At 27.6% G+C, this 23,869-nt stretch overlaps 1 protein-coding gene across 3 annotated transcripts in view; it reads left to right on the top strand.

Annotated features, from left to right (window-relative positions):
• The first annotated feature begins 1,572 nt into the window (after window positions 1-1,572).
• Window positions 1,573-23,869, top strand: part of LOC109598888 (homeotic protein ultrabithorax) — a 124,975-nt gene continuing 102,678 nt past the window's right edge. The window contains exon 1 of one of the 3 annotated variants that reach the window (XM_049965488.1): window positions 1,573-2,654. In XM_049965488.1, the coding sequence (XP_049821445.1) occupies window positions 1,994-2,654 (661 nt within the window). In that variant the 5' untranslated portion in view covers window positions 1,573-1,993. The remainder of the gene's footprint in view (window positions 2,655-23,869) is intronic. The other 2 variants (XM_020014791.2, XM_020014792.2) reach the window with 2 other exon arrangements.

Genomic DNA, 23,869 nt, shown 5'->3' with positions numbered 1-23,869 from the left:
TTTTTTGTTCTTCTTAGGCAAACTAAAATTAATAAGTTTCTCGTGTAAAATATCCAACACCAATTGTAATTGATTGTCTTACACCATTGGCTAAAATTTGTAGAAAAATCAGTAAACTTTGTCATGACTTTTTTGTATTTCTCGTGTACTTAACTTAATACTTAACACTAATTATAATTGATTATCTTACACCACTGACCAGACTTGGTAGAAAACTTAATTTCTTCAATATTTAAAAAATACATTTTTGCCTCTCTTACTCCTCTTAGATAAACATTTTTGTCTAAAATAATATATGTATAATAGAACAAAAACTTCAAGATAAAGACGACACTGAGTGTTATTTAAATTTATGATTAGGTGTTCTTGTATTCCATGACTGGATATTTTTTATGGCTTCATTTCACAAACAAAATTTCAAGACTAGAAATTAAGACAGTATTGCCTGTACTAGTTTTTCTTGTCCCTAAACTTGAAGAGTACATACCTAGTGCAAATGGAGCAGGTAACAATTTCGTTAATAGCCAATGAATGTCAAGGTAATAGAGACTTCACCCTTCAAGGATTGGTCACAGTTCTATTAGGGGGTAGAATATAATAATGCCGTTTAAATAACCCAGTTATACGAAAGGGATATTAAAATAAAAATGAAGGACGATTAAAATGTCTCAAAAAAAGACAAATAAAGCATAACAATTTATAAAACGAAACCGATAAAATTTAAATTACACCACCTGAAAGGCGTCCCATCTATTTTGCATGGGACATTTAAAATCTGGTTCATTTACACCAGCCAGCCGCAGCACGGCGGAAGAACTTTACGGCCATTAGGAACGGGCGTAAGTATTTATTTTGAATGAATTTTATCTTTTACGGGTACTTCAAGTAGCAATATACTTTGATGTTGCTCGTTTGGACGCCGAAAACTGTCTGCTTACGGCGGTTGCACGTGCCGCCGACAGAGGGCGTCACCGGTCCCGCCGTGGTTCCCGGCGCGAGTGCGAGCGAGACGGCACCGGTGCCGTTGAGGGGAGGGCGATCGGCCCGTTTGGGACGACTGTTAGCTTGCGCAACGGCCGCGGTGGGCGCTTATAAACGCACGAATGACGGCGTCATTGGCCCGCTCACGATCCCTACCATCGTCGTCGGTGTTGCCGTCCTCGTTCGGCGGGAACCGGCGGCGCTCTCTCTCGCGCCCGTGCGGCCCATGTGGGGACTCAATTTTTCGAAATTGGGCTTTTTTGAGGAAAATTTTAAAAACTTGTATCCGGGCGGATCTTGATGGTTTTGAGTTGTTTCAAGGATTTTTTTCTTGGGCACTTTAAAGGCTTAAAAAATAATGGTACGGTACCACTAGTGAGGTGTAAGTAGTTTCGTCACGGAGTCTTTTTAGTGTTAATAATAAAAGGCGAGTAAAAGCGGAGAGAAGACAGGTAGCGATGGCCTAGCAGGTCGTAATGAAGTGAGTATTGTGCCTCGTGCTGTTGGAAAAGGGGAACGGTTTTTGTATGGGAGTCGTGTGTGCGAGAGAGCGAACGGACGAGCGCCGCGTAGAGAAAGAGGGAGAGTCACGGGGCTGGTATGAGAGTCTGAGTTTGCTCCGGCGATCCAGTGGGTTTTGGTCCGCGAGCTTAATAGCTAACTTGTGCATTCCGGACTTGACGGTCGCGTTGTACACTAGTCGCGTATGTAGTAAAACTCCTCGCAGTGGACGTCGTGTTTTGCCCATCACCATTATCATAACAGCCCACTTTTATTACTGCTATTATTACGTCGTAACAATAACAATTAAATTGTCTCTTTATACCGCAATTAAATTAGCAATATGATGTTGTTTTTGTGTGACTCCAGTGAATAAACAAAAAAAAAACGACTTGTGCTTGTGACAGTTTTTAGATTTTTTATTATTTGTTGTGAAGTTTTTCCTGTATTAATCGGACATCCCTCGCTTCGAGGGATATTTAAATAGCTTGCCAAAATTAACGCCACAATTATGAACTCTTATTTCGAACAGAGTGGCTTCTACGGGAGTCACCATCACCAAAGCACTGGCTCGGTGGCCGGTCACCATGACCAAAGTGCAGCGGCGGCGGCCGCCTACAGATCTTTCCCTCTAAGTCTCGGTATGTCACCGTACGCATCCAGCCAGCACCACCACCATCATTCCTTACACCAGGCAAGACCTCCACAAGACTCCCCTTACGACGCTTCGGTGGCGGCCGCCTGCAAGTTGTACTCCTCGTCGTCGGACAGCCAACAAAACTCCATAAACTACAGTTCATCAAACACGAAACCGGACTGTTCAAAAGGCAATGCGGATCAGAACGGATACGCCTCCGTGGTGGCGGCAGCGGCCGTGAAAGACGTTTGGCAAAGTGCAACATCCGGAGGTGGTGCAAACTTATCCAACAGTTTATCGGGGCCGGTGAGACCATCGGCCTGCACCCCCGACTCGCGGGTCGGTTACGGATCATCAGTGGGACTCGTCGGCGGTGACCCGTCCTCCAGCCCCGGAGCGGCGTCGGGCGGAAGAACCAACTCGTTATCCTCGTGGAACAACCCGTGTTCTTTAAACTCATCATCGTCACAGCCAGTAGGAACCCAAATCCACCAGCAAACCAACCACACATTCTACCCCTGGATGGCAATAGCAGGTTAGTCAAACTATCATTTTAATCGCGTTGTTTGTAAACAACCAAAAACCGGGTGAAGTGAAATGTAAATCGGCCTTACCAGCCGGAGTCAAGTGCGTGTAAAATCGGGGTTGAATGCGGCCCCCGTTCGTCTCTATCTCGCGGCCGGATCGGCCGTTGAGCCTCGCTCACTCACGCTTACGCCTCAAATCGTCTTCTGGTCCTTGTTTGTCCACGAGGGCCGATCAGCTGTTCGACTAGCCCATTTCCAACTTGTCTAGACCGCCTAAAATGCGTTCATTAAACCGACCAGGAAGACGATTTTTGTCCGGGCTGGCCCCTTTCGTGTTTAACTAGGACACGAGCTCAAACTCAAACCAAAAAAATTAAGCAAATTTAATAAAACTGCGGCAGAAAAGTTTGGCGCCAAAAATAGCGGCCAAGAATGAATCATAACTAATTGCATTAACAAACATTAAAACAATATAAATTCGTGCTGTTTATGTTAAACAGCCAAAGTGTCTCCCGTATCCGCCGTCCGTTTTCGCACTGGGACACAAAAACAAACATACTTTACATTTTCAAAACACGGATTATTTCGGTCAGTTTTAAAGTTTGCGTTTTACGCGGAGATTTATACGGTGGCGAAGTTATTTTGGGGCTTTTTGTATTTTTAGTCGCACGGTCCAATAAGAGTCTGTTAGGAGTGCTACGGTGTTACTGATTGAAGCGCCCTCGGTGACGGGAAGGGCCAGTGATGTGGTTCGTGGTGGCCACAATGTGTGGCGCCAGTGTTTAGGGCAAGGGACCAATTCGAATCTTAACCCTCAGTATCCCTTCGTACGTCCCCAGCACAACATCTTCAACTTTATATTTTTTAATTACTTTAAATATTTTTAATGAACTAAAAAAAATGTACAGAAGACGAGGGGTAAGACGGCGCCCATTCAGATGATAATTTCTATGAATATAATGAATTGCGAAGTGCAAACCTGCAACTCCCGGGAGTTGTGTGCCGGACCACTCCGGATGAGCGATGATGTATTGCCGCTGCTCCAGTCAACTCCGAACGGGCGGTGAAAAATCCACCGTGCCCAACGGAAAATAACGTTTTTCGTATTTGTGTAGTTTATTTTTGAACTAATACGATTCCGAAATAAGTTTTGCGTAACCCGGTCGGGTTCCGAGGCTTTTTTCGTGTCCCCTCGAAGGCGTTGTCCGAAAAATGTAAATACAATAAAAACAAAATCTCGGTCAAATTGTTGTAAATTATGGCTCGGTTATATAATAAATAAATAAAACTCAGAATTAAAGGAAAAAAGGCACTGATTTATTGGTAGTTTTGATGGAAGTGAATATAAAACTGTTCGCACAGTGAATAAAACACTATATTTTATGGGATTAGATCTAAAGCGCAAACTAATTTTGGCAACCTATTATATGTTTAAAAATATACATAAAATAATTTATAGGCTCTTACTAGTTATTCCATTGTCGAATTTTACTTTTACAAACCTACATGGTAATAAATTACATAAATTATTTGGCGTGTGTCCTTTTTTATTTATGCTTCGCTTATAGATAATAATATATAGTAACAATAAATAATTTTATATTAAAGAAAAAACGAAAATCGTCTCTCATTAATAAAGGATTAAGCAAAGTTACATTAATATTATATAGTTTTTTTTTTACTAAATGTGCCATAAATAATTGCATAATAATTTTAAGTTAGATAAATATTTTGCTTATTTACTCATATAACATAAAATTATTGTTAAAACCTAACTATTTTTTTTATTTTAATGAGGATATAACTGGAGATTTTTTTAGTTTAAACTGATTAGATTTGGCAAAATGAGTCAAAATTTTAATCGATCTCAGTAAATTTACATAATTTACTTATATAAATTATTTATTAGATGCCAGGTCGATTTGGACAATAATTTATTTATTTTCATTGAAGTATAAATTTAACGTGATTAATTTTACCCAAACGTGTAAAAATTTTAATGTTAACTCAGCAAATTTAGACAAATATTTTGTGGATTTACTTGTATAAATTATTTATTATAAACCATATAAATTTGAACAAGAATTTATTTGTTTTAATAAAAATATAACTGACATTTTTCTTAATTAATCTGATTAGTTTTGGCCAAACGTGTAAAAATTTTAATGTTAACTCAGCCAATTTAGACAAATATTTTGTGGATTTACTTGTATAAATTATTTATTATAAACAATATAAATTTGAACAAGAATTTATTTGTTTTAATAAAAATATAACTGACATTTTTCTTAATTTAATCTGATTAGTTTTGGCCAAATGAGTAAAAATTTTAATCTATACTCAGCAAATTTAGACAAATATTCTGAGGATTTACTTGTATAAATTATTTATTATAAACCATATAAATTTGAACAAGAATTTATTTGTTTTAATAAAAATATAACTGACATTTTTCTTAATTAATCTGATTAGTTTTGGCTAAATGAGTAAAAATTTTAATCTATACTCAGCAAATTTAGACAAATATTCTGAGGATTTACTTGTATAAATTATTTATTATAAACAATATAAATTTGAACAAGAATTTATTTGTTTTAATAAAAATATAACTGACATTTTTCTTAATTTAATCTGATTAGTTTTGGCCAAATGAGTAAAAATTTTAATCTATACTCAGCAAATTTAGACAAATATTCTGAGGATTTACTTGTATAAATTATTTATTATAAACCATATAAATTTGAACAATAATTTATTTATTTTAATCAAAATATAATTGACATTTTTCTTAATTAATCTGGTTAGTTTTGACCAAATGAGTGAAAATTCTAATCTGTACTCAGCAAATTTAGATAATTTTTTTGTGGATTTACTTGTATAAACTATTTATTATAAACCATATAAATTTGAACCAGAATTTATTTGTTTTAATAAAAATATAACTGACATTTTTCTTAATTAATCTGATTAGTTTTGGCCAAATGAGTAAAATTTTTAATCTATAATCAGCAAATTTAGACAAATATTTTGTGGATTTACTTGTATAAATTATTTATTATAAACCATATAAATTTGATCAAGAATTTATTTGTTTTAATAAAAATATAACTGACATTTTTCTTAATTAATCTGATTAGTGTTGGCCAAATGAGTAAAAATTTTAATCTGTACTCAGCAAATTTAGATAAATATTTTTTGGATTTACTTGTATAAATTTTTTATCAAAAACCATATAAATTTGAACAAGAATTTATTTGTTTTAATAAAAATATAACTGACATTTTTCTTAATTAATCTGATTAGTTTTGGCCAAATGAGTAAAAATTTTAATCTATACTCTGCAAATTTAGACAAATATTTTGAGGATTTACTTGTATAAATTATTTATTATAAACCATATAAATTTGAACAATAATTTATTTATTTTAATCAAATTAATCTGGTTAGTTTTGACCAAATGAGTGAAAATTCTAATCTGTACTCAGCAAATTTAGATAATTTTTTTGTGGATTTACTTGTATAAACTATTTATTATAAACCATATAAATTTGAACCAGAATTTATTAGTTTTAATAAAAATATAACTGATATTTTTCTTAATTTAATCTGATTAGTTTTGACTAAACGAGTAAAAATTTTAATCTATACTCAACAAATTAGACAAATATTTTGTGGATTTACTTAATCATAAACCATATAAATTTGACCAAGACTTTATTCCTTTGTAATAAAAATATTGTTGGTGTTTTTCTTAATTTAATAATAATAATCCAAATTCAGCAAATTTAAATAAAAATATTTTGTTGATTTACTTCAATAAATTATTTATTAGAAGCAAAAAATTCATTTGTTTTAATAAAAAAGTATAATTTTTCTATACACAAATTCAGATAAATATTTTATTAATACTTGAAAAATGTAGTTAACCTTTTTTATTAACATAATCTGTTTAGTTTTGGGCAAATGAGTGAACATTTAAATCGATACTCATAAGTTTGGGCAGTTAACAACTAACCGTTTAAAGCTCGCACACCCCCTTTTGTACATTTTGTCTGTCGGTGTTCTATACGAGCTGAAAACGTTCGTTAGCCTTTGCTTCGGCCCTCGCAGCCAAGATTAGGTTAGGTCAGGTAACATTTGAAAGTTGACAATAACAAATAATAATAATAATAATAAAAAAATCGTTAGTATGTTGTGTGCATTGTAACCTTACAATTAATGAATTATGCAAAGATTACAGTTTGCCGCTTTGCTTGTGTTTATACGAAACCGCAAGTGGCTTATGACGTTCGACCATGCCCATTAGCGGAGGATTTATTTGATTTACAACAAGAGAAACATTTGGATTGCATAATCTCTTCAAGATAACTCAGCTGCAGACAAAAACTATTCGGTGGCTCACGCACCATCGACGTATTAGTTTAAACAAACAATAAAATATTGATTTTAGTTAGTTACGTATAAAAATTTTAGGTGGAATCGTTAATTGCATTTCGGAGACAATATCCTGCAGTAATACCCGCGGAAAGTTGCCTTCAAACTATCCAGATTTATGTCCAATTACTCAAAACATAAATTTCGCCGTGTTCGGCGTTAAGCAAACCGTTTTATCAGAGGATATTGAATTGAGTATTTCATAATCTATTCAGATGTAATTTACGATCGGTCAGATAGATCTGGATCATTAGGATCAAATGATAATATTTTACGTTTGCGCTGAAGATTTGATAATTGAGGTTTGTACGTCGTGGATTGTTCCAATCTTCATTCCGATGTTCAATAAAAGGCGGGATAATGACAACGTTATGATACCTGGTCCCATTTACCGTTTATTTTATTATGCGACTTCGATTTGTTTGCTTCAATTGGATAATTTTATTTAAGTGCCTATTACTACCGGATTGGTGCTACCGCAGACTGTTTATTGACTGATAATTATTCATAAATTTGCAAGTAATTATTATCTTATCACGTATTTGTGTAAACATTCAAATTATGAATTACCGCTCCACAAAACACTTAAATAAATTTCAAGATGGGCCGTTTATTTCAAACACCAGGTGCCCATTCCCATAAGAAAAACTAAAAAAAAAAAATAGCTTGGCGTTGGTATTATTAAAAAACGAATTAATTTATGTAAGCACCGCCATAATATAAGTCGTTAGTTGAATTTGAAATTTAAATTTTCGACTTCTACAATTAAATACCACTAATTTAATTTTAATTATCGATTGTTCCACCAGCCACAATTTTGAAAACGATCTTTTATTAATGAAGGTTTTTCCGTCGGAATTTGAAGAATGAAGAACAAGTCGCTGTGCCGGCATTGTTTGGTAATTATTCGCGTGTTTCAAAGAAAACAAATCAAAAAAATATTCGTTGCGAAACATCAGTACACGTATAAACACGCATTTCAGTTGCGGTCCAGTTTTAGACATTAATTAAAATTAAATGACACCATCCAGTCATGAATATTTAGATATATTTGTTGGGGTTTTTTATGTTTTTCTATCGTAACTTAATTTATGAATGAAATCCAAGTGTCAACAATTCCCCGATGATGATAATAATAATATATTAATGAGTGTCATTAAAATTAATGGCGTTATAAGTCCTCCAGCAAAATTCTTATCTAGTTATTAAACCAAAATAATAATATTATTTTAAGTAAGTAACGAGTTGAAACAAAAAATAAATCTCCGACTTGCCCCCCTCCGCGTGTAAATTAAGAAATAAAGGCCAGCCCATGAGTTGGTGGTTTAAAAAAGTAATAAAGTCATTAGGATGTTGATCTTTTTTCTAACGGTAAAAGCCCCATAAATTTTGTTACTCGATAGTTATACCTGGAACCAAAGCTCGCTCCGATTGAATATAGTCATAAAAGATATAATTCACCGAAACCGTGTCCTAACAGACCTAAAAAAAAAACGTAAAAAGATTCTTTGGGAAGACGCTCAAGGTTACGTTTTCAAGTCAAACTTTGCCGATTTCCCAATTACGTCCACCTACTGTTGCCGAACGGTTTCCTAACTGAAAACTAGTCCTATAAACACTTAGAATCGGTCGCATTTTTTTGGCACTTGAAACTTATAAACACGGCCAGATAAGATAATTTAAATAGCGACAAATTTGTGTTAATTAAGGCCGTAAATTCGTTTGATAGTCCGCCAATTTAGTTTCGAATGGTACAATAAAAAATAATTGGATCCAAGTGTGAGACGTAAATTGGTTAGGCCTAGAAAAAAGTGGATGTATTGAACCCACCTAGATTGGAGCCAAATGGAAAAATTTTTAAGTGATGAAATTTTGATAAAAATTGGTAAATTGAACATTTAATTTTTTGTATTAAAAAAGTACAGTAACATTATACTGAACAATTTATAAATAAAAAAATATGAATAACAGTTTCTATTCAAATATTAAATTTGCTTTTTCTTCAAATTTTAGGTTTTTCAGTAATTAGTAACATTCTAATTATATTTTCAAATATTTCTAAATTTACTTATCTAAAATATAATAAAAAAAAAAATACGAAAAAAACAATTATTCTAAACAATTTATCAATATTATTATCAAAATAATAAATATTTTATGTGTTTTTTCTTCAAATTTTAAATTTTTTAATAACTACTAAATTTTCTAAATATATTTTCAAATATTTTTAAATTTACTTTCTAAAATAAAATAAAAAAACATGAAATTAAAAATTGTACTGAACAATCTATAAATAAAAGATTTAAAATACTTTGTCTTTTTTTTTTCAGATTTTAGATTCTCAATAATTAATAATATTCTAATTAGTTTTTCAAATATTTTTATATTAATATAAGTACGTAATAATTTATCTAACATAAATTAAAAAAAAAAAAAAACATGAAAGTAAGAAATTAAATGTTATTAAATCTTGACTGATAAATAGAATAACATTATACTGAACAATTTATAAATAAAAAATTATAGTTTGTATTCAAATTTTAAAACAGAAAATTTGCTACTACAAATTTTAAGTTTTACAATAATTAATAACATCCTAATTATATTTTCAAATATTTCTACATTTACTTATCTAAAATATAATAAAAAAAAAATACGAAAAAAACAATTATTCTAAACAATTTATCAATATTATTATCAAAATAATAAATATTTTATGTGTTTTTTCTTCAAATTTTAGATTTTTTAATAACTACTAAATTTTCTAAATATATTTTCAAATATTTTTAAATTTACTTTCTAAAATAAAATAAAAAAACATGAAATTAAAAATTGTACTGAACAATCTATAAATAAAAGATTTAAAATACTTTGTCTTTTTTTCTTCAGATTTTAGATTCTCAATAATTAATAATATTCTAATTAGTTTTTCAAATATTTTTATATTAATATAAGTACGTAATAATTTATCTAACATAAATTAAAAAAAAAAAAAAACATGAAAGTAAGAAATTAAATGTTATTAAATCTTGACTGATAAATAGAATAACATTATACTGAACAATTTATAAATAAAAAATTATAGTTTGTATTCAAATTTTAAAACAGAAAATTTGCTACTACAAATTTTAAGTTTTACAATAATTAATAACATCCTAATTATATTTTCAAATATTTCTACATTTACTTATCTAAAATATAATAAAAAAAAATACGAAAAAAACAATTATTCTAAACAATTTATCAATATTATTATCAAAATAATAAATATTTTATGTGTTTTTTCTTCAAATTTTAGATTTTTTAATAACTACTAAATTTTCTAAATATATTTTCAAATATTTTTAAATTTACTTTCTAAAATAAAATAAAAAAACATGAAATTAAAAATTGTACTGAACAATCTATAAATAAAAGATTTAAAATACTTTGTCTTTTTTTCTTCAGATTTTAGATTCTCAATAATTAATAATATTCTAATTAGTTTTTCAAATATTTTTATATTAATATAAGTACGTAATAATTTATCTAACATAAATTAAAAAAAAAAAACATGAAAGTAAGAAATTAAATGTTATTAAATCTTGACTGATAAATAGAATAACATTATACTGAACAATTTATAAATAAAAAATTATAGTTTGTATTCAAATTTTAAAACAGAAAATTTGCTACTACAAATTTTAAGTTTTACAATAATTAATAACATCCTAATTATATTTTCAAATATTTCTACATTTACTTATTTAAAATATAATAAAAAAAAAACGAAATAAAAAAATTACACTGAACAATCTATAAATAAAAAAATTTAAATAATATTTAAACATTTCTATTCAAATTTTAAAACAATGATTCAATAATTAATAATTTTCTAAATAGATTTTTTTATTGAAATTTAAAAAAAATAAACATTTTATTTTAAAAAAATAAACATTTTATTTATTTTTTCTTCATATTTTAGATTTTTCAATAATTAATAATTTTCTAAATAGATTTTCAAATATTTCTAAACTTACAAATAAAACAAAAAAAATTATGAAATTATACTAAACAATCTGTACAAAAAAATAATTACATTTTATCTTTTTTTTTTCTAATTAGTCAAATATTTTTATAATAATATAAGTAATAATTTATTTATCTAAAATAAAGTAAAATATATGAAAATAAGAAATTAAAAATTATTAAATCTTGACTTGATTTAAAAATAATTCTGAATTTAACCAAAAAAAAAATATTCTAATGAAATTAAATTTGATGCATGAAAATTTAAGAAGAAATATAAAATGATTCTCATTTATATTATTAAATGTTATGAGTTATGTTTTATAAAGAGAATAATTTAGAGACAATTTTAGAAAATTTCGAAATAATATTGTTAAAAAAATATATTCGTTTTAAAATAAAAATAATATTAAAAAAAAAAAATTAATGAATAATTTCAAAAACTTATTTTACATTAAAATATTCATTAGAAGAAGACTTATTTAAATATTGTTTTTAAAGTACATAATTTTAATTTTATCTAAAAATAATCAAAATTAGAAATAAATTTTTACTGTAAGAAAAGTAAAAAATATTTAATTTTGATCTACATTATTACAACTTTAACAAATTTATGGCAAAAGTTGGATATTTTAAAATTAAAATGAATAATATAATTCTTATTAATTTTCATGTACAGATTTACAAATATTTCTAGAATAAATTTACTGTAGTTAATATTAATGATATTTCCAATTATTCTACAAAAATCATACCATAAATGCATTACTTTTTAAAAATATGCATTAAACACTTTTTTAACTTTATAAAAAAGATTAATATATTCAAAGAATTATTAAATAATTAATATTATTGACAACCATTAATGTAAATAATTATGTTGTTTATAGCAATAATTAATTTATTTTTGTATTTGCTACCAATTTACATTTACTAAGATTTAAATAATTAAAATTACTATAATCAATATTATTGATATTTTAAATTATTCTAATAAAATATACTTTTTTATAAATATTAAAATATTCAAATAATCATTTTATATTGATTTACATTTATTAAGATTTTCAAAAGTTTTACAAAATTTATATTTCTAATTTTTTAATAACAATAATAAGAAACTATTTGGCAATAATTTTATTGTAATATTAAAATAAATAATCGTCTAAATTCTGTAAAAATATAAATATATTATTTTAATAAAGATATTTATTATTCAAATAACTAATAAAAAAACATCTAAACATTAATCATGACATGATAATGATTATTAATATATTTCATTCTGTTTTTTTTTTAATTTAACGGTCATAAAATTCAGGTTCAGAACTAAAATTTTAAAATTATAACACACAATCGATTTGTTATTCAAATACCTAATAGAAATGTATAAAACATAGTTGATTTTTACCAAATTTACAAGCCATAAAAATTCAGATCCGTCCGGATCAGCGGCCGAGAGCCGAACATTTCAAAATTACAACACAAGAAATCGATCCCGGTGCTAATATCCGCGATAAAATCGCGCCACCTTCGTCGGCCGTGCCACGTCGAATTTCCAAACCGAAATTGCATTCGTCTATGAACGCGACGAGCGGCCCTAATAATAGGCCCCGGCCCGGGCCAGACCCTGTGATTACAAAAGCAGGTTTTTCAATGGCCGACCCTGAAGTCAAAAAAGCATTTACGCTGGGGGAGAAACGCATTGGCAAGGACCCAGTGTCCTTAGTTAGTCGCATTCGGTTTGTCCTAATAGTCGCCTGGGTGAACTAGGTGAAGTCCGATGCGTTTCGAGGGGGTGGAGTGTTGTTTTTGCGATTTTTCAATTAGAGTGGTTTTAATGGTGGTGTTATGTGCGAGGCAATATGTGAACTCCGAAGAGGAGAAGGAAAACAAGCGCCAACGTCGAAGCGGCACCGACATAATAAGCAAATAACAGAGTAGAGGACGTGCTAAGGCTTTCCATGGTTTTTTCCCTTCTGCGGGTCTTCTTGCAAAACCAAGAAAATTGATTAAACGATAATTGTAGAAATTAGTTGGTACTGTTATTTTACTATAGAGATAATGGGCAGGTTGTTGGACGAGGGCAATTTTGTGAAAGCAAAAATTGTTTTATGTTGCAGTAAGCTTAAGTGTTATCTTTAACGAAATTACAATGTTGTATGTATCTCTCGTTGTTGTAATAGATAAAAAGAAAGCCGTTGAAAGTGCTATCTAATCAAATTTTTAATCGAAGCAAGGTTATTAAGTTCACATAACAACTCATTATACTTATAATTCATTATTCAAGACAGAAAACATATCATTAAAAAGGTAAAACTATCCAATTTATGTATGCATAACCAAATTTACGTACCCGCAAAACTTAAACCAATTTTCCGATTCTTAGTACATCATACGGCCAAAGTAAATTAACATACCATCATCAGCGCCCGTGGGCCAGTGCCAAAAAACGGGTTTCGGCCGAGTCAAAGCACTATAATTTGGACGAATTTTTGGAAAAGTGTACCCGTACACTCACCTCACCCTCAATTTTCTGCTCAGCCGGGCTGAGGCACGGACTTTTCCCTCCGAACTTTTACCGGCCGTCGTTTTTTCCGTATGTTTAAAGAAGAACCGAGTGCAGATAGTAGACTGCGAGTATATCTAACGAGGCACACCGTGTTTATATAAATGAAATGGCGCCATGCTTCACGTGTAACGACTATTAGCATCGTCCCTGAATTCAAGTTAGGCACGAACTCGTTAAAATTTCAGTTTGATAAATCAACAGCAGTTTTGACTTATAATCCCCCTTGTGTCATCGCCGATTACGTGTGTAATTTTTGTGATCTGGGTCATCCACTCTATAATCAACCTAAGGTAGATGATATTTTTTAATTCAATATTTAAAAGGGGCTTTCTAGATTGTAAAAAGCGTCGTACTCCATTATCAAGTAGTCCGAGGATGCTGCACAGTCGATGCATCTACCTTGGGTGTAATCTAAAATGGAAATCAGTATATTGAAGAGCACAGCCGGCCATTCGCTTAGAACCATCGTCATTAATAAATAGTTTCACTTTTTTAATATTTCGTAACAGCTTTTTTCTTTCTAATTCACCACAAACAATGTTAAACGCGTTATTCATGCATCCATTATATAAACTTGACATTGAAAGTATTCGAGCATATTGAGAAGACATCTGTTAATTACTGGGCCCATTCGTGACCCTGCATGTTGTATGATTAGAGAGGCATATAAAACAAACCACATACGGATGAATATGGCTATGGCGGACGCCGCCAGAATAAACGATATCGACATTAACATTCTGTATGGATTCTTGCTATACTTGACTATAATTGTACATATTAATAGAGTTAAAACGCATATTTATTTATGTCTTATTGAGTAATTGAGGTGACATGTCAAGTTGCTATGTTTTAATTATCTATTGATAGGCTGAAAACAAAAAATTAGCACAAACAATTTGTTTATCTAAATATTTACTTTTCAAATTGTAAACATACTTTTTAAATATTTATTTATAAAGTTTTACTACAAAAATTCATTTAAAAATGGTAATAACATTTAGAAAATATTAAATTTAACACACAGAAGCTAAAATATCAATAGATAATGAAATAATCAATTTTTAAAATTAATATATATTTTTTAATTATTCTAAAAGTACAATTATTATATAAGAATTCTTGTTAGTTTATTGATATGAAGTGATGATTGAAATTAAACATGTAGAATAATAATATATCTTTTAATTCTTTTAAAATTGTTACATATACTAAAAATTTTTTTGAACAAGCAAATTACACAAAATATGTATCAAAGTAAATTCTAATTTTTGAAAAAAAAAATGAATGTTAAAAACTGTATATAAAATTACTGAATATTCATAAAATATATTTAAAAAAAATACATTAAAATGACATCTATAAAACTAATGTTTTTTTAATATTTTGTATGATTAACAAAAAGTAGATTTTATTAAAAATGAGTGTTTCTAAATTCTAGATTCCAACAAATTATTTAATATTCACAACATACATTTTTTATGTTAAGCTTGTCTGGTTTTTAAAACAAGTTATACAAAAAAATGCATTTAAATGATATCTGTAAAATTGAATATTTTTTATGGTTTATCAAATGTAGTTTTTATTAAAAATGAGTGTTAAATATTATTGAGAATTCATAAACATATTTTTTATTTTAAGTTATTGAAACAAGTAAATTATATAAAAAATACATCAAAATGGCATCTAGTAAAATTAATAATTTTGTACATTTTTTATTATTAATAGAATGAAAAATCATTTTTAAAAAAATTAATGATTTGATGAAAGTTTGGCCACAAGCTAAATCAAAAAAATTTGTTATTTTAAAGACATTGTTAAAATATTTATTGAATACTTTTGAAATATATTTTAAGCTGGCAAGTTTTAATACAAGTAAAAGATAAAAATATTGTAATTATTGAAAACATTGTTAAAAAATTTGAAGACAAGTTTTATCACAAGTTAAAGCTGGTAATGTTATAATTACTAAAATCATTAAAAAAAGTTTCCGAATACTTATGAAATGTATTTTTTTATATTTTAAGCTATTAAATAGAAGTTTTATCTCAAATAAAAGCTAAACATTTTGTAATTATTAAAAACATTTTTAAAAAAATTACTAAATACTTATGAAATGTATTTTTTGTTTTAAGCTAGTAAAGAGAAGTTTTATCTCAAATAAAAGCTAAACATACTGTAATTACTAAATATGTTGTTAAAAAATTATTAAATACTTATGAAATATATTTTTTATATTTTTAGCTAATGAAGACAAGTTTTATCATAAGTAAAAGCTAAAAATGTTGTAATTACTAAAATCATTGTTTAAGAAATTTGCTGAATACTTTTGAAATGTATTGTTTATATTTTAAGCTAGTGAAGATAAGCTTTATCTCAAATAAAAGCTAAACATTCTGTAATTACTAAAGATATTGTTAAAAAATTACTAAATACTTATGAAATATATTTTTTATATTTTTAGCTAATGAAGACAAATTTTATCATAAGTAAAAGCTAAAAATGTTGTAATTATTAAAATGATTATTTAAAAAAATTTACTGAGTACTTATGAAATGTATTTTTTATATTTTAAGCTAGTAAAAAGAAGTTTTATCTCAAATAAAAGCTAAACATTTTGTAATTACTAAAAATATTGTTAAAAAATTACTATGAAATATATTTTTTATATTTTTAGCTAATGAAGACAAGTTTTATCACAAGTAAAAGCTAAAAATGTTATAATTATTAAAAAATTTTACTGAATACTTAAAAATGTATTTTTTTATATTTTAATTTAGTGAAGACAGCTAAAAGCTATACGTTCTGTAATTACTAAATATATTGTGAAAAAAATTTTGAATACTAACGAAATATATTTTTTATATTTTTAGCTAATGAAGACAAGTTTTATCACAAGTAAAAGCTACAAATGTTGTACTTACTAAAATCATTGTTTAAAAAATTTACTGAATATTTATGAAATGTATATTTTTTATATTTTATGATGGTGAAGACAAGTTTTGTTTTATCTTAAATAAAAGCTAAATGTTCTGTAATTACTAAAGACGTTGTTAAAAAAATTTACTGAATACTTATGAATTATGTTTTTTATATTTTAAAGTACTGAAGACAAGTTTATATTACCAAAAACATAACTGAACACTAATGAAATATAATGTTTATATTTTAAGCTAGTGAAGACAAGTTTTATCACAAGTAAAAGCTAAATAAAAGTAAAATATTTATCTATTTAAGTATTTACACTAAAGAAAAAATGTGAATGTTTTGTGGGAAATACGCAGATATTAATTTTTTAGTAAAAAGCTACATTTTATTTATACAAACGGACTCATAATAAAATGTATAAAATAAATTGGTAAAAATTGTTGTCGAAACGAGATAAATTTTCGGTTGTGTTAAAATGTACCGACTACAATAGTCGGTTGTTCTCTCTGTGCCATTAAAATATCCGCGGCAATAACCGACATCATTCAAGGTTATTTTTTAATATATCGTGATAATAGTAGTATGCGTTTCGTAATGAAAAAACGACGCTGCCCCGTAAAACAGTTGGCAACATTTACGATATTACACATAATGCCGCGATATTTTTTAGGCGGTGATAAAACACATTTTAGGCTGTTGCGACGTGATTTATTATTTGAAAACAATGTAAGTTTACGTGAAAAATAAAATACAAAACGCTTTTCATAAAACGGTTGACCTGCAACTTGCAGATAAAACAGCACACGGCACCGTGCTCATTCTGTAAACACCTTCCGCCGATAATTTGTTGCTTTCGACAATTACTAGTTTTATTTTTTCAATGTTTCGGTAAATATTGAATTTGTAATCTTTTCGAACGATAAACTTGGCGTTTCGCACCGTTTCGTATATATCAGCGGGGACGGTTTTTATCGATTTTATGATCAATTGTGTTCCAATCCCCGACGATTTTGACGCGAGTTTTTGCAACAAGTTTTGCACACACGTCCACACTGTGGACTTTATAAATAGGGCCGGAGTTTATCCGGGTTTTTAAAAATGTATGTTTATCCCGGGCATTAGCTAAAATAAGTTATCATTCCAAGCGCTGACAACTATCTCGCCGTAAATCATAGAGTCTTAAAGGAAACGTCTAGCGGGCAAGATCTATTACATTTTCACTTCGACCTCCTTGCAGAAGGAAGATCCAAACGGTTTGTGTAATTTCAGATTCAGAAATTATAAGACGCGTTCTCACAAAGCATCGGCACCGTTATGAATTTGGAATTGCGCCATGGTCGAAACACGGGATTCGTTTTCTAATGAATGAATGAATGACTTCAATTTTTGGAAATCTACATTTATTATGTTAATTCAGTTTCGATGACGCCTATTTATTTTTATCAGTGCATCAGTTGATGATCAAAGCACAAACAACACATAAATAAATAATCATGTGATCTAACTATTTTAATTAATATGTACAATTATTGTCGAGTAAAGCGAAATAACTTGCAGAATGTTAATGGCAACATCTTTTATTCTGATGGCGTTCCATTTGTAAAACTACTACTTTTACTTTTTTCTGACTTGTTCAGAATTATGAACTAAAATCGAAACTGTCAATCTAAATGATAAATTTCAGTGCATCCCAATTTAATCAATCCTAATTAGTATTTTTAAAAAACAAAAAATAAAATAACAAAAGTAATTACTATTTTACTAATTTGTATTAACCTTTAATACACTACTTTTATATTTTTTCAATTACTTCTTATTTTTTCACTTTAAATCAATATTGAAATTCATTAAATAGTTTTAATTCACATTAATTAATATTATCTTTTGGCCAATTAATTTCATGATTATACAATTTTTAGACGTTATAAAAAATTTTCCATTGTTTATATTGTATTCGTTTGCATCATCACAAAAATATTGCTCTTCCTGTTGATTTAATTAACGTAAACAGCTCTTAATATTGATTTTTAATTTTAACTTTAGATAAAATTTTTCTTATTGCTTTTTTCATTATTTTTCTTTAATAGATTTAATCAATATTCTGATAAAACTAATATTAATTATCTGCCAATTCATTTTAATTCCATTTTTAGGATTTATATATTTCTTTATTTCTTTTTCTTTGTAATTTTTAAATAATTTTGTACAAACAATTAATTAATTGGAGATTTCATAAAATATATTTTTTATTTTAAGCTAATCAAGTAAAAATATTTTACATTTTTATCATTAATAAAATGTAACTTAAAAAAATCTGTTAATAAATAATTGATAGATTCATAAAATATATATTTTATTTACTTTATTTTATTTAAATTAGTAACATTACTAAAACAAGTAAATTATATTAAAAATTCAGCTTTTAATATTGACTTTTTTTTATTGCATTTATTTAAATCAATATTTCATCACAAAAAATTAGTCTTTTAATAGTTTTAATTATCATAAATAAGTTTTAATATTGATGGAATTTTAGATTTTATAACTTTTGATATTGTTTTTTTCTTTAATTTTATAAATAAATTCTGTGTCTTTTTTAATTAATTTTTATCAATATTTTTTTACAAATAATAATTAGTTGTAGATTCCAAAAAATTGTTCATAGTTTTCATAAAATATATTTATTTATTTTATTCAAGAATTTTGTACATTTTTTGTCATTAATAAAATGTACTTTAAAAAAATCTGTTAATAAATATTAGATTCCAAAAAATGATTGAATATCAAATACATTTTTTATTTAATTTATTTTATTCAAATTAGTAAAATTTCTAAAATAAGTGAATTATATAAAAAATGTAACTTTTAATTACTTTTTTTATTGCATTAATTTGAATCAATATTTAATCACAAAAAAATTAATACCTTTAATAAATATGTTTTAATATTGGTTTCTAATTTTAACTTTAGATTTTATAAATTTTTTCTATTGTTTTTTTATTCAGTTTTAATTTGATTTAATATTTTAATACAAAAGAATTACTTTTACTTTTAATAGTTTTAATTACCATAATCAACTTTCAATATTCAATTACTAAATATTTCAAATAATTACATTTATTTCAGATTTTATGTATCATAAATTTTATTATTATATTAATATTTAATCAATATTTTATAATAAAAATTTAGTCTTAGTCAGTTCTATCTTTAGCTTTTATAAAACTTCAATTGTTTTATTTATTTCAATCAATATTTTATCATAAATAAATTTAGTTTTTTAATTGTTTTTTTGCTTTTTTTCAATTAAATAATTTTTAATAATTTGCATTTATTTTTTATGAATTTAAGTCAACTTAAACAAGATATTTCTTTATTTTTCATACAGAAATAACTTTTTATGGAACTGTAATTTTGTTATAAAATTTATAATTTTAAATTTTATGAAACTTATTCAATTGGTTTTATTTTTAATTAATTTTTCAATCAGTATTTGACTACAAATAAGATTAGTTTTTTAATTGTTTAACTTTCAATATTATTTTTTTCCTATTAATTTTAAATACAAAAAATTAAATAATTTCAAATAATTTACGGTTATTTTTTATATATTTAATCAACTTAAACAGTATTTTTTATACATAAATAATTTTTTATAGAACAGTAATTTTTTATAGAATTCAAAGTGTTATATTTTATAAAACTTATTCAATTGTTTTATTTTTAATTAATTTTTCAATCAATATTTTAACACAAATAAATTTTTTAACTGTATAATTATTATTTTTTTCAATTAATTTTAAACACGAAAGAATTAAATAATTTCAAATAATTTAATTATGAATTTAAGACACTTATTTATTTTTTATACGGAAATATTTTTTTATAGAACTTTAATTTTTTTATAGAATTAAAAATATTTTGTATTATTGGCTGAAGCCGGGATTCGTTGAACAGCGGCTTTTAAAAGCCTTGGACTAGTTCTGTGTGTCCAGCTGGTCTCTATTCCGTGTGGAAGGGTAGAAAGGGGACGGACAAGGAAGGGGCTCCATTACTGACTGCTAACGTGGCCCATGAATCAACCAAGTCCGACAACCCGGTCTAGGATGCACCGCCAAATATATTTCCACACCGTTCACAGATAGAAAATTTATTTGCCGAAGATGAATTATTCCCGAAAGGGAAAAAATTACGAACGGCTTAATAGGCGTCGATTTGGACAATTAATTATGTATTGGTAAAGTTTATTTGCGCCACTAGTTCACTGAAAGTTTGTATTTTGCTTGAAAACGCATTTTATTAGTCTGCGCAGTCGTACACCATAAGAAAAGCTGCGCAGAAGTTAAATACTATTTTATTTAATATTTTCCTTAATTAATTAAATAATTTTTTTAATTTTATACAAAACATTAAGTGAGTTTTAATTTAATGAGGGATTTGACTGTAGAAAACTGCGCTGAAGTTAAATTACAACGTTGTTGGAGTTAATTGATAAAATGTTTTTTTAATTTTATATAAAACAGGTAAAATATTATTATATATATTTTGCCGGTGTAAAATGGTGTGTTTTAATTTAAAGGGGGAATTGATTGCAGAGCGTGTAAGGCAATAACTCATGAACATCCTTGAATGAACTCTGCATCAAATTCTGAAAAATAATTAGACGTTACATGAAGGCGCAACAGCGCAATCAATCTCATCTAAGTGCCCGGTGCATTTTGCATAATTTATTGGGTAAATTGATTAGAATTATGCATAAAATATGATAATAATACGAACGGTCGACATGGAAAAAGTCACACTGTCACGATTATGAGAAGGCTTAAGTGATTTATATAACGAGATATGATTTTTGCTTTGGGTTTAAAATGCGATTAAGGCTCGATGGCGATCCATTATAAGGTGTTACAATTTCAATTAATCCGCAAACGAAAAATGGCGAGCGAGATAATGCAAGTTCGTGCCAGTTTCTGCATGTAATAGCGCCGGCCTACCGTTTTAAATCAATAAATAAACGACCTAATGCATTTTTAATAAGGCAAAGTGTTATTAATATAATAGGTATATGGCCGACCACCAACGTCGACCAAAGGATTACGTTCGGATATTCTATTAGGATCAATCGCGGGTCCGCGATACCATCGGTCTTATGCACGACCTTTTTCCCGCAAAACGCCGCCCGTCTCGCTTCGCCCCATTGTCCGCCAATTGATCCGTCTCCGTCCGCCGTGCCGATTGTGCGATATGCGCCCCTAAACGCGGCGGTATTGTTAACGAAAATTAGGGATATTTCACTTTTGCACCGGTGCCCCGTTCTTTTTTCCATCGCGCCGATTACCGTGGTTACCGATAGGTGTTTATTTACTTGCACGGCTTCGCTCCGGGGATTTGTTATTCAAATTCGCCTCGGGCACTCGTTTCCTTCCATTATTAGGCACTTGCTACGTAATGAATTATGAATAAATTACTGCACATGTCTGGTACTGTGCGGCTTACGAAAATTTTTCGCCTTCGTCGTAGGTGAATGAAGGAATTCCCGGCGAGTCCTTGAAGTCGTCGGGTACTCCTTCGGCGGCCGACGCTGAAGGCGGCCCCACGGTGGACGAATTTTTTTACGTGCAGGTCTTTAAAACGATTAAAATTGTTATAAAATTATTTTAATTTACATATCTGGTAGAATGCGGACGAAAAGCATTAGTCTCGCTAATAAATTAAAGTCTTGTCGGTTTCTTTATTTATACGCCTACTGTTTTAATTTTACGAATTTAATTAAGGTTTTTTTTATTTATTCGGTTTGACTGGAATTTACTTATTTTATTATAACGCCACAATTAACATAGATTAACGATAAATTAGGTAAATTCTCTTTGGTGGCAATGAAATTCTACAATTTGGACACTTAACAGTATTTAATACTCTGAACTTTGACCTGACGATTAAAATATTAATTTAAATACCATTTTATGTGATTCCTAGATTAAACATTTTAAAATGCAGCAAATTTAAAACAATTTAAGCTCAAAAATATCTCGAAATATAATTGAAAAATTAGTTTTTTCTTTTTGGGTCTGTTGTTACTTCCATCAAATAATTAAAACGATGTAAGTCTAAAAACAGTAAATATAAAGTAAAATTCTTCTAATTTAATTCATATACTGTATATTCTATATATCTTATTCCCCTTAAATCATTTAAGGTTTTGTTTTTGACATTTTTTTGTTGTACATTAAATTTACAACAATTTAAATAATATCTCAAAATATAATGGAAAAATATGTATTTTTTTCTATTTTGGTCCACTTTACTGAATTTTCTAAAGTTTCATTAACAATCACTATTTTCTTTTCCAAAATTCATCTAATTTTTTTTTCTCTTTGGGGCTGTTGTTACTTGCGTCAAATAATTAAAACCATGTAAGCCTAAAAACATCTTAAATTATAAATATAAAATAAAATTCTTCTAAACTGATTCATGTACTGTATATTCTAAAATTTTATTAATAATAACTATCTTATTTCCCTTAAATCATTTAAGGTTTTGTTTTTGACATTTTTTTGATATACAGTAAATTTAAAACTATTTAAGTCAAAAAATATATGAAAATATAATTGAAAAATACGTATGTTTTTCTATTTTGGTCAATTTTACTGAGTTTTCTAAAATATCATTAATAATTATTATTTTCTTTTCCAAAATTCATCTAAATTTGTTCCTTTTTGGGTTTGTTGTTACTTGCAACAAATAATTAACATCATATAAGCCTAAAAACATCTTAAATTATAAGTAAGTATACGGTAAAATTTTTCTAATTTGATTCATGTACTGTATATTCAAAAAATTTTATTAATAATCACTATCTTATATCCCTTAAATCATTTAAGGTCTTCTTTTTGACATTTTTTTGATATACAGTAAATTTATAACAATTTAAGTACAAAAACATCTCAAAATATAATTAAAAAATACGTATTTTTCATTAATAATCACTATTTTCTTTTCCAAAATTCATCTAAATTTTTTCTTCTAAAAACATCTTAGATTTTAAGTAAATATAAAGTAAAATTCTTCTAATTTGAATCATGTATTGTATATTCTAAAATTTTCTTTTTGGCATTTTTTTGATATACAGTAAATTTAAAACTATTTAAGCCCAAAAATGACTCAAAATATAATTAAAAAATATATAATTTTTTTCTGTTTTGGTCCAGTTTACTGTGTTTTCTAAAATTTCATTAATATTTACTATTTTCTTTTATAAAAGTCATCTAAAATTTGCTTTGT

This window comes from Aethina tumida, chromosome 3 (genome assembly GCF_024364675.1).
Source record: "Aethina tumida isolate Nest 87 chromosome 3, icAetTumi1.1, whole genome shotgun sequence".
Lineage (NCBI taxonomy): Eukaryota > Metazoa > Arthropoda > Insecta > Coleoptera > Nitidulidae > Aethina > Aethina tumida.
Note: the sequence above shows the minus strand (reverse complement) of the source record. Positions and strands in the feature narration are given on the sequence as shown.